The following is a 12,028-nucleotide window of genomic DNA, read 5'->3' as shown; positions in this document are numbered from 1 at the left end:
AAAGGAAATCGCAACCTTCCAGTGTCAAAGTCACCTTGGACCTAATGTGTCGCGTCAGTAAAAGATTAGGAATAAAAAAGCTCTATGGCACCAAATACTCAGAATTTTACTGTCTGAATTTAAATAATGAGCCTAATATTATGGTCATAAAAAATCTGTAATAAGGAAATTTATTTTAAATTTAAAAGAGTTCCATGCTCCAGAATGTTTGAGAACCTCTTGCTTTATGTTAGGGATAAGTACTGCAAAGAGTCTTTTTTACCCTTAGCTCATGTGTTCTTTCCACCAGACTCCCAGTGAAATATCGCTTCTAATTTTAACATATACATTTTAGCTATAACTATAGGGTTTGGTCATATAAAATAGATAAAACTTAAGGAGCATGTCTGGAAGCATGTGAAGCAGGTTGTTTTCTTGAGCTCTTAACAGTGTGAGGTACAGTGTGTGCCAAAGTTAACTGGGCACGTGGACAGTCTTAAAAAAAAAAGGTTCAAGCATGTCCTGTAAGTGTGCGTGAGAACCAGCCCAAAGAGCCATTGCTTTCTCTTTTCTGCACTGCCATGTAGTTGCATTTAAAAGCACATGTGAAGGAGGAAAGCAGATGTGCAAACCACAGGAAACATCATTAGCCTCGCAAACATTCATCCCAACGAGCCATGGAGACCCTGGTCAGAGCCCAACTGTCCCTTTTCAGCACCAGCACCATACTCTCTCTTGCCCTAACTCTCTCTCTCTCTCTACTCTCTTATTTCTGTCACCACATTATGACTACTTTGATTCACAGAATCCACTTCTACAACTACAAGTGTACTAGTACTTTCTACATTTTCATATTTGTTGCTTTTCCACCCACCGCCTTCAGCTTTGTTCTTTGCCCTGGCCGATGAGTAATCCAGCTAGTCAGGTCTTTCTTCAGTGCATCTCAAGGACATTTTCCTCCTAGTTCCCTCCTCTTCTTTTTACTTCATCTTTTTTGGATGAGCCTTGAGCCTTGCTCAGTTCACAGATGGGGCAATGAATGCAATCTGGGAGCCACATGACACCCACTTCTTTCTTCTCCTTTCATCATCTTCTTTACTCTTTCACTATGGCTTTTTACAGTTTTCAACTGTCATCCATGAACACATAATAGGGACATGGAAAAGGGACAAACACAGCACTGTTGCCAAGATGGAACAGTAGAAGCACGGTTTACATTCAGCCAGAAGAAAAGAACAAGATGTCAGTAGTCTGCACTTTTATGTACAGCTTTAATTGACAGTGATTGTCAATGTAAATGTCATAGCAAGAGACTTGAAATGCTCTAAACTATCAGAAGGTATGAAAGAGCACCAGCCAAAGTGCTCCATTTTACTGTAATGGAAGATACAGTCCCTCTGCTCAATGACTTAGGCGTGTAATGTGTAGAGATGTAGCTGGAAGAAGCTAGAGGACACGGTTAGGTCCTGAGAACTGTTATGTATAATACTGTTATATGTGCATATGTATAATAATGCTTTAATCCATTTATCATCACATGCAGTCTTCTAGTTCTTATGTCATGAGCAAATTAACAGGTGGAGGATGTCTGGTTGGTGCTTTAAAAATAAATAAATAAATAAATAAATAAATAAATAAATAAATAAATAAATGTTTGGTTATGATGCAAGAAGACCCACTGTAAAAGAGTGCAATTTGGTCGCCCTGTGTATTTTATGCAATTTAAAAAATAAACAACGCTAACTAGGCTGTCTTTCTGTTCATGTCTGTCTTCATAGTCTGAGCTGTTTAGTAAATCATCCAGTGCAGGTGAGGTCTAAACGCACAGGTGAACCCCAGCAGGTGGAAGGAGGTTTTCTATGACTCTCTGTTTTAGTGCCCTCTGCTGGACACTGATTGTTAATGGATAACTGATATGATGAACAACCCGAAAAGAACAATTAATAAAACATTCCAAAAACTTGGTTTTCTTTAATCAGACTGTTATTCTTGGGTTGTTTTTGCTGTTTGATTTGTATCCTCTAAGTCATGTGTTCTCCTTATGAGACACAGATAAACCTGACTTATATAATATTTATAAATACTAATGAAAAACTTAAAAAAAAAATGTTTTTTTGAGTCTAACAGCATGTCTTGGTGGCTCAATGGTTATGGCTCAAATATCTCAGTATAATATTACCAAATTAAGCAATTAATCTTAGTGCAATCTAGAGATGCACAGGTTATAGATAAATGAATACATTTGCAATACTATAACAATCCGAACAAGTCTTCCTCACTTACAGTAACCACTTTGTCCCCAGGCTGATGGTGGATGCAGAGCCTATGCTGGGTATGTGGCAGTAACACACCATGTATGAGATGACAGTCCACAGACACAGTGTGCACACATTCATGTTTTTTTATTGACAGGTTTTTGGAAGGTGGTAGGGAACTAAGACTGACACACTGAGAATAAGTAAAACTCTACACAGTTAGACACTGGAGCTGTGAACCTTTGGCTCTTGTGCTGTGAGGAAGAAATGCTTTTTATGCTATTTTTTTTAATTATTGATACAGTATACTACTATAAAAAATAAATAAAATGTCAACAAGACAGTCAGCAGACAAACAAACAAACAAATCCAAAACAACATGCAAAGTGTCCATTTCATGCAAAACCAACAAAATCAATCTGGTGAGAAATCTGGCTGACAAGAAACCCAACCCTGGCTTAGATTTAGCAAAATGTATTGTTAAGAATTTAATTCAGACATCTTAATAACTAAAGAGATTTTCCAGTATACTGACTTCTCAAACTGGTGACACTGAATGTGCTTCACAGCTATCACATTTTAATCCTCATATTTTTATGCAGTCTAATTTTGAACGAATGTGAGAAATCATTGGTGTTTATCACTACATAATCTTAGGTAGCTAATGGTAGGCATCTAGTACAATATTTTTCTGTATTAATTTGTAATAGCCTTTAGTCTTTAGTTTTATCAGATTAAGTTAGGTCAAAACTTCAGTAGCACAGTCTGGTGCTGTGACCGCTCCATGACCCTGTCATCTCTCTTTACTCATCTGACACAGGCTTGTGGGAACGCACAACACTGCCAGAGCATTTGCACTGCATGCTTCTCTCCAAATAATTAAATCAATAGAAACGATCCTTTTTGACAGAATGTTGATGCTTATTCTTTCCTATTCATATAAAAAAAAAATCCTCAATATGAAGAGGGCTGAAATGTTATATTTGTGCATGGTTAATATTACAAAATGACTAAACAAAAAGTGGATTTCAAGTCACTTGTTACATAAATGTACTATATTTAGTATGACTACTGGCTTCTCCAGCCTGTTCAGTGCACTATGAAAAGACTGGTTCAGTTTCCAGCTGTTTAAACAGCTCCACTTACATTAAAATGGGTGTCACACTTTGGCATTACGAACAATGAGAGAGAGTAAAACTTCACAATGACAAGTACATGTGACACAGAGAATCACTTTCTCTCTCCCAGGATTCATTTACACAGAAAATGTCTCGATTGTGATTATCAAAGATGAAAAAATTGATCAGCCATAACACTGAAACCATTCAATGGTAAAGTGAATAACATTGATTATCTCATTACAAGGGCATCTGTAAAAGGGATGGAGGGATATATTGTATTAGGCAGCTAGTGAGCAGTCAGTACACAAAATTGATGTGTTAGAAGCAGGAAAAATTTCTGAGTGATCTGAGCGACTTTGATATGGGCTAAATTGTGATGTTTATACAAGAGATGGAGATGGGTCAGAGCATCTCCAAAACAGTAGGCCATGTTGGGTGTTCCCGGTAATCACTGGTTAGTATGTACCAAAAGTGGCCCAAGGAAGCGAACCCAATGCTCACTGATGCATATGGAGAGCAGAAGCCAGGCTGTCTGTCTGAATTAAATGCACATTAACAGCGATCATTCCTTCTTCCTTACCTGCAACCCCACACTCATTACCTGTTAGTTCTGCCTCCACACACACTCTCTAACACATTTTTCAGATCTGCAGAAAGGGCAGGGAATGCCAAAGACATACTCTTTAATTACTCTCTGCTCCAGGAGCACTATGTTTAGCTTAATAATGGAGCAGTTTGTGGCCATGCAACCAGAACTAGTTTTAACTAACATTTTTGTGAATGTTTTAGAGGACAGATTGCCTGCTGAGTCCTGACTGGCCACTACTTATAACACATAATTTAATAATGTAGTCAATTGAACCATTCTTGAAATTAGTTAGACCTAGTTATTTGTTTAATTTAGCTGATGAAGTGCTTTTTTGTTTGTATGAATTATTTGAATCAAGATTTGTGGTTTCTTGGTAACATGACAAGCTGCCTTTTTTGTTGTTTCTCACGACATTCTGTGTAAACTCTAAATGATCAATTTTAACCTTTAAATAAAGACAATTTAACCCGATTTAACCATAGCCTTGGTCTTTATAGTATACTTACACTTTACAGCTCTTTATTATAATTCCAAGCCTACAGAATTTTTGACCGCTTGAAGACTGTCCATCCAAAATCATGTTATTTAATACACTCTTATGGATTCACATAGTTTATTTGGGAAGTCTTAATTCTATTACCTCTTTGTTCTTTCCTTTGTGGCACTTCCTGATAGCATGAGGAGAATTTCTGCGACTTTTTCATCTTTTGTCCTCTTAGACGGTAATGACAGTGCCCTTCCTGTTGGCTGAGAGATGAAAGACTCTGACAAACCAACAGGATGTCCAGCACGAAAGACAGGGCAATGTTAGTCTCATGTTAAAACAAGAAGAGGCAAAAAAAAAAAAAAAACCCCACCATCTTTTTGTGTTTTTTTTAACCCCTTATTGTCTCAGCTTATTCCTCGGTTATTCATCTAGAATCATATTATTCAGAGTGAATTAGATTAGAGTGAAACTATTAGGAAAAGGAATAGATATAGTGAGCAATGAGAGTCAGGACTTCTGGCCTACTTCATGCCATTTTATCAAGAAAACTCCCTGGATCAAGCAATGTCAGCAAAACGGAAATGAATTCTAAGCAAATTAATCAATGAGGAAACAATGACAGATTTTCTCTCTATTATCCAACACAAGCTCAGAAAGTCTGCAGAAGCTCTAGCTGGCATGAGAGAACAAACTTGTAAATGTACTACAAAGCTAGTTTCTAAAAAAAAAAAAAAGCAAGACTTACTAACTTTACCCTGAAAATAGTTCCTGGCTACATGACAGAAATGCCTTATATGACTATTATATGTAGATGTTACAAGCGCTCCAATCATTACTCATACCTAACTAGCAGGGTTGCCAGGTTTGTGCCTCCCATCGAGTTTGATAAAGTGTCATAGGATAACAAATTCTCCCAAAACTGGCTTGGGATCTGGTGACTGCAAAGGACAAAGACATGACTGACATCATTTTTATACTCAGTGAGCCGTCATGTCATGTAGATGTAGATACTGTTTTTTCAGTAGAGATCACTTATATCAGGACAGAAATGTTTCACAGGATAAAGGTGAAAATCACTCTGTATTGATGTGTAGTAACCCTTGCTCAAAGAGGACAAGAGTACCCAATCCACACCATCAAACTGCCCCCACAGAATAAACATATTTTCTTTAAATTTGTCACATGTCTGTATAGTGATCTTGACTTAAATATCTGTAACCTAATGAGAAAGACCGATTTGAGAATTGGGATTATGGAGTTAGTGGTGTGTTTGATGACATGTCATTGCTAGCTAGCTACAGTAATGTTGATCCATGCATTCATGATTCTGATTCTGAAAGCAAGGCAACATGCCTGTAATGTGTTTTTATTTCAGAGTAATACTTAACATCCTCATACACTTTTGACTATAAAAAATGTTCTATATGGCGCTGAGGGAAAAAAAAGGGTTCTTTTAAGAACCATTTACTGTAAAGTCCTTCAGGGAACCAAAAAGGTTCTTCAATGGCATTGATGCAGAAAGCACTTTTGGTTTTTCCCGGCACCTATATTATTATGTAATAAGATGAACACTCATTTATCATAGCTAGCTCATATAATGATAATGTAGATATATGTATGATAGGAAAGCATGCCGTAGATGCGAATTGAATAAAAATGGTCAGTTCCATCTCAGCTATTCCTTCTAACCTTTACAATTAATAATCCCATTTACAGTTAAAGTATGATTTTTTAGTACAGTCAAAACGCTTGTTTGCATGAGGAGAGATTGGTGAATGAGAGGTGAACGAGAGTAAATAACAAGAGAAATCACAGATCTTCTACTGGTCTAAACCATTATGTTGCTTGCATAAATTGCAGTAAACCTGGTGTCTGCATGTCTGATAATAATTCTGTGGTGTTTTTGTTTTGGAGAGCAGTAACACATGAATTGATATGAATTCAATTTGATTTCTCACTACAATACCGGTTCCTGTAGTACATTTTGTAATGTAAAAAGATATGTAGTTTAAATGCATGCACACTCAAAGGTATCCACACAAACATTTGCATTCATGCAAAACCTTTTTCTGTTTTCTGTTTCCTCATTGATTGCACATCGTACATTCTCACTGGGGGATGAGAGTTAAACGCTAGACTTACCCTTGCCAGGCAGTATTAAAGTGCATTCCTTCTGATTTAATACACTGCATTTTTGTTACTGACTTATTATGTATTAATTCCATGATGAGGCAATTCCATGATGTAGCTCTAGAAGAAGCGGAGTTACTGTTCCCAACAGATTGATTATTTTCCAATAAGAGCAATTTGCCATTTTTTTTTTTTTAATTTAAGCACGATATGTCATACATTTTTTCTATTCATAATCAAAGTTAATCTTGTGGAACATCTGTGATCCAAGTTGGTGCTTGGTATTACTTGTATTATAACAAGTTTCTCAATCGCTTGAAGTGTTTAAAGACAAAATAGAAAGTGTGAAAACTTTTCTGCAGAGGAAAAGTTGTAAAAGCAACTATGTACATCAAAAGCACTGATGTGTTTTCCTTCCATAAAAATTCTTTAATAAATTTGCCTTTGCAGAACGCGTCAATGTTGCAAAGATTACATGTTTTTGTTACACTTTTTAATCAAATTCAAAATCCTTCAAGCAGGTTAACACCACCTCATCTGTGTTTTGATTTGAGGCCAGTACTATTTTCAGAACTATGTTTATAATAAACACTTTCTGACCAATCAGACTCATAAACAGCAGTGCTGAGATGTCCACTGTGATCCAAGAAAACAGACATTTGATTCTTCTTCTCTGGGTTTTCTTCTTGTTGGTAACATGACCGAGAGATACCTTGCTACAGTTATCTAATATTTACACGGAAGAGATAGGGCTTTGCCTGACTTATTCTGTTCCAGTTCGAGGGTAGCATTCTGAAAGAAACACTTCTATGGCTGGGAATGTAATTGGGGATTATGAAACAACTCAAAAAGACCCTAAACAGTGACTTCTTCAGCCAAAAGCCTTTATTAGTCAATTATGTGCTGCATTCATGCAGGAAGTGAAACAATCACAATGGCAGGGTCAACAAGGCCACCAGGGGGGTGAATCACCTCGTACCCATCATTATATCAACAAGAACTCAGAGTCTGTTCATTCTGCAGACCATTACTGGTAAAGTAGCAGGTCCTTCACCCCCCCCCCCCCCCCCCCCCACCCACACACACACAGAGACACTGCTCAGTATTCCACACGGTCTGCTGATAAAGAAGCATTCTCTTCTCTCTGAACTAAGAATGAGGGATTAAATAAAGTGTCAAACAGAGAAAAGAGAGTCCACACATTTGATAAATGTTGCATATAAAGGCAAGTCAGAGTGCGGGAGGTTTTGTTTTTGAAGTGGCTGGTGGGAGAACCGATTAGGTCACTAAGGCTGAGTGTGTTAGTGTGTATGAGACAGAAAACGGCAGACGCAGGGAGTGACACCGAATAAAAATGTGAGAAAGAAAAAAGATTAAAAGAGTTACACGAGAAGAAAGGATTTAGGAGCAATGCGATAAATAGAAGCTGAGAAGTAGATAAGGAGATGCAGATATCAACAAAAATGCTAGCATGAGTCTCTGCGTGTAGCTCCAGAGGAAACTGGGATATAATACTTCCTGTCACACAGATGTGACAAATTTCTGTAGAAATTCAAGTCTAGATTCATAGAAGCTTTTCTGCTTCCCAGACATCTTTTTTTTCCCCATGTCATGGAATCAACAGTGGATTTTTATATGATACTGAATTTGGTATTGGTTTGTTTTAGTTGTGAGACATTCAGATAAATCCAGACCCAATCCTAATTACCCTGGAAACATCTGAAGAGCAGACATATCTGCAAAACGTCAAGCAGACATCGTTAGAGTTCAGTTAACTGTAAAAGTTTTTATGAACTGGGTGACACTACATTTAGAAAGAATAATAATTTCTTCTAATATAGGCTGTAGGAAATGTTTGATTCTCGCCGTCCACTGTTCATTCATTTTTAACATTTATAGTTTATTATTAAAAAACAATAGACTAAAGCAGACTCTGTGTGTGTCTGCCTGCCCAAATCATCCTAATGCAAGCATTACCAATTCACTCACTGGATCACATTGAGCCTCATAAAATGCTTCATGTTAACTCATCTCCACTGTATTGATAGATATCACGTTTCGTCTCTTCACTAAATCCACATTCCTAAAGGCCTCACTCCTTTTACAACCCCGAGCTGCAGATTTCTGTCCCACTTGCTCCCATTTGTGCTTCTCTCTTAATATTTTATTGAGTGCAGCTTGAAGCGTGAGACGTTCTTCACACACATCATTAATCAATAGTGCCACCCCATTCCTGCAGAGCTGCAGTCCTTCAAGGCCAAAAGACATAAGGTTTTATTTGTGGGTACCTTCCTGAACTCCTGTTCTAATCCATCTCTTTAGGACCTCTTCCCTACAACAGGGAAAATGAAAATAGATAATCATGAAGATAAACAATCTTAATGTAGGCTGTTAACTGCAGCGTGTGCCAACACCAATATAAACGCTGAAGATGTTGATCTCTTTCTGTGGCAGGTGTGGAGGTGCCAAGCCAAGCGTCCCAGACGGGAAGCAGCAGACACGATGTCGTCCAGTTGTCCAAGTGCATATCATCTTCTAATGAGCCTGACAGATGCTCTTGGCCTTCTAACAGACCGCAAGCCAAACTGTCCCTATGCTGGCATTTACATGTTTATCATTGGTAGATGTTCATCAGCAAACGTTGTACAACATAATCAAGGCTAAAAAATGTTGTCTAGACATGTGTGATTTCTAAAGAGGCATACCTGTTGCACCATGCTTAAATAATTGTAGCTCATTTAACAGTCATTGAAATTTTGTTTGAAAGCATAATAAAGAATCATAATGAAGGCTGACCTAGACATGAACAGATCAGTGTATTTCTATGAATAAAATTCCTGTCCAGCCTTCAGCCGTTTGCTGTTTTACACATCTAGCCGTCCAGGGCTTTTTCTGTGTCAAACAACCTGCACAGAGGCTTTCACATTCAGGACGCTGCTGGAGTTGTAGGGGCAGCAGAACAGTTTGGAGGAGTTTCTGTCCTACCTCATTGGATCACTTAGGAATATGTTATATGGCATGAAGCGTTACAAGAGAGCACTGAATATTTGCCATAGAGTATGCCAAGAAAATTACAATTTCAATGAATCTAAAATTGAAATTTACTCAATTTTGATTCTATACTTCATTAAATAATAGACATTGTCACAGACCAGCTTTACAGATATCCTAAAGTAGATTTAGATCCCTAATAAGCAAAGGTGACTGTGGTAAGGAAAAACTCCCTTAGACAACATGAGAAAGAAACTTTGAGAGACACCAGACTCAGAGGAAACCTTTCCACTTCTGGGTAAACCCGGATAGTGAGATTATAATCGGAACGCTTCTCCAATTGTACACTATAATGTTGAACAGTGATAAGTGAAAATTGAGTATTTGGCTCATGTATTGTTGTGCATTCACAAGGGTTTTCAGCACCTGGAGGGTCCTGCAGTACAATATGTCCTGTGCATTTTAATGTTTTTCCTGCTCTAACACACCCACTTCATACTCAGGACTGGTAATCAGCTCATTAGTTCAGTCAGGTGTCTTGGGAGGAGGGAAAACACAAACATTTGGAGGTCAAAACATACTCCAAGAGCTCCAAGATCCTCCAAGAACTCCAAGATTCTCAGCCAGAGCTGAGAATCTTTACCATCTTGCCCATCACTGATGGGCTCAATGGCTAATGAGGCTGATCAGTAAAGGTTTAGTATATATTTTCAAGCAGGGAAATACATCTCAGCTCTTTCTGATTTTGTTTGCTTTACCTCTCAGAGCCACATGCACCAACAGAAACAGAGAAACAGAAGCCAGGCATGACGTGTTTATTTATCAGCTAATAAATGCATACCAGATGATGACCACTTGTGTCAAATGCACACAGGATAAACAAAGTGGAAACCACTAAGGAAAATAGGCTAATCAAACTTGTATTTGTGCGTGTGTGCGTGAGTGTGTGTGTATGGAAATAAAACAAACACAGCTGCCCAGAAAAACTCTCACGCCCAGCACTTTCGCCCTTTCCGCACAGCACCTTTTCCATTTCCACGCGTGCTATTTCCGAGCGCGCGGATGCCAATCGTTTGCTGTCATCACTAATTCATTTTTTGGCCGGAGGTCGCACTAAATGCAGCTGTCCGTTAAGAAAAAACTAGGTGCACATCGCTTGACCTCATTAGTGAGGAGATTGTCCAGAATAATAGATAACTAACGCAATAGGGTAAAGGAGCGCACGCGCGCGCCGCGTGACCTGAACCAAAAAGCACGCGCCACCAGTGCAAACATCGCCCCTGTACAGTTATTCTCTCGTTATTTTCTAACGACTTCCTGCAATGATAAAATGCATCACTTACCTTAAACAGTAATAAAGACCACATGAAGAGGCGTCCCGCCGATGCGCTCATGCTAGCTCACGCAACTTCACCACTGTCAGTTGAATCTGCGCGGGTTGAACGCACTGCGTCTAATGGACTGTGGAAGCGCGTGGAGACTCGCGGCTTTTATTGACTCTCACCGTATTGGAAAAGCAGCTTCTGACGACACCACGTTTCATATTTACTTCCCACTTGTAGTGCACGAGTTGCACGTTGTTTCTAACTTTATGTTTGCATGCCCAACAGCACTGCAGTGAGGGGCTCTCCTGCCTACACACTCTTAAAGCAACACACTCAGCAGCTTTGACACTCTGTTCTGGTCAGGACATGCCACATGGTAAGGAGGTGTTCCGTGTCATGATGCTACTACGCTGTCATCTCTATTTAAACCCTTATCTGTCATATTTTGGCTCTCTTAGCTCTTAATTCCTGACATGAACTTACAAGAGATGCATATTTCAAACTGCCAACTGGCTCATCTCTCTTCACTCCTCAGGGCAGTTGATGAAGCGCAGACTTTTTTTTCCCCCTCAATCAACAGTAGCTCTCCTTTTTTGCACCTTTAGCTGTGGTAGGTAACTTAAATCAAATGCAAATCACATTCCAGCACCAGAAACAGTAAACCACTTTAATGCATGTGAGTTGATAGAACATCAAACAATAGACAGTGTGATGAAAGTGTGACATGATTGTGCATGCAAATTGCACTGTGCAAACTACGTTATGCAAAAAGGACAGAATAAGGTTTTGGGTTCATTGTGCATAGAGCTAAATCCTGCATGAATATACATAATTTTGCATAAAAGAACTCTATTTTCTTTTTGACTCTCAGTTATAGCAGATGTTTTATATCTGATCTCAGTCCTTGGGTGCCAACTAACAAATTTTGCATGCTGTTTCTTTCATTTGTTAGACTGCATTCTGTCACACTGTTCGATGAATTAGACTGAAGTGCACAGAGCACAGTTAGTTTCTTTAAACTAAGGCTTTTAAGGAGAATAGTCATAGCCACACTAATGACAATGTTTGACTGAAATGGCATCTGCCTTGCTACCTTTCATGAAGGTCCGTGTACGATGCACTTAGAGGAACACAATGGTGCAGGCATGTTT

General features: G+C 38.6%; 1 protein-coding gene across 3 annotated transcripts in view; it reads right to left on the bottom strand.

The window, feature by feature from the left end:
* LOC131355860 (ADAMTS-like protein 1) overlaps positions 1–11,234 on the bottom strand; it is a 102,204-nt gene extending 90,970 nt beyond the window's left edge. The window contains exon 1 of one of the 3 annotated variants that reach the window (XR_009204954.1): positions 10,896–11,226. Coding sequence is in view for 2 of the 3 variants with exons in the window: in XM_058394395.1 (XP_058250378.1) it covers positions 10,896–10,946 (51 nt within the window). In the remaining variant the exon portion in view is untranslated. Of the gene's footprint in view, positions 1–10,895 lie in introns of all 3 variants that reach the window. The other 2 variants (XM_058394395.1, XM_058394390.1) reach the window with 2 other exon arrangements.
* Positions 11,235–12,028: the final 794 nt, after the last annotated feature.

This window comes from Hemibagrus wyckioides, linkage group LG07, assembly GCF_019097595.1.
Source record: "Hemibagrus wyckioides isolate EC202008001 linkage group LG07, SWU_Hwy_1.0, whole genome shotgun sequence".
Classification (NCBI taxonomy): domain Eukaryota; kingdom Metazoa; phylum Chordata; class Actinopteri; order Siluriformes; family Bagridae; genus Hemibagrus; species Hemibagrus wyckioides.
The sequence above is the reverse complement of the archived record's forward strand: the minus strand, read 5'-3'. Positions and strand labels throughout refer to the sequence as shown.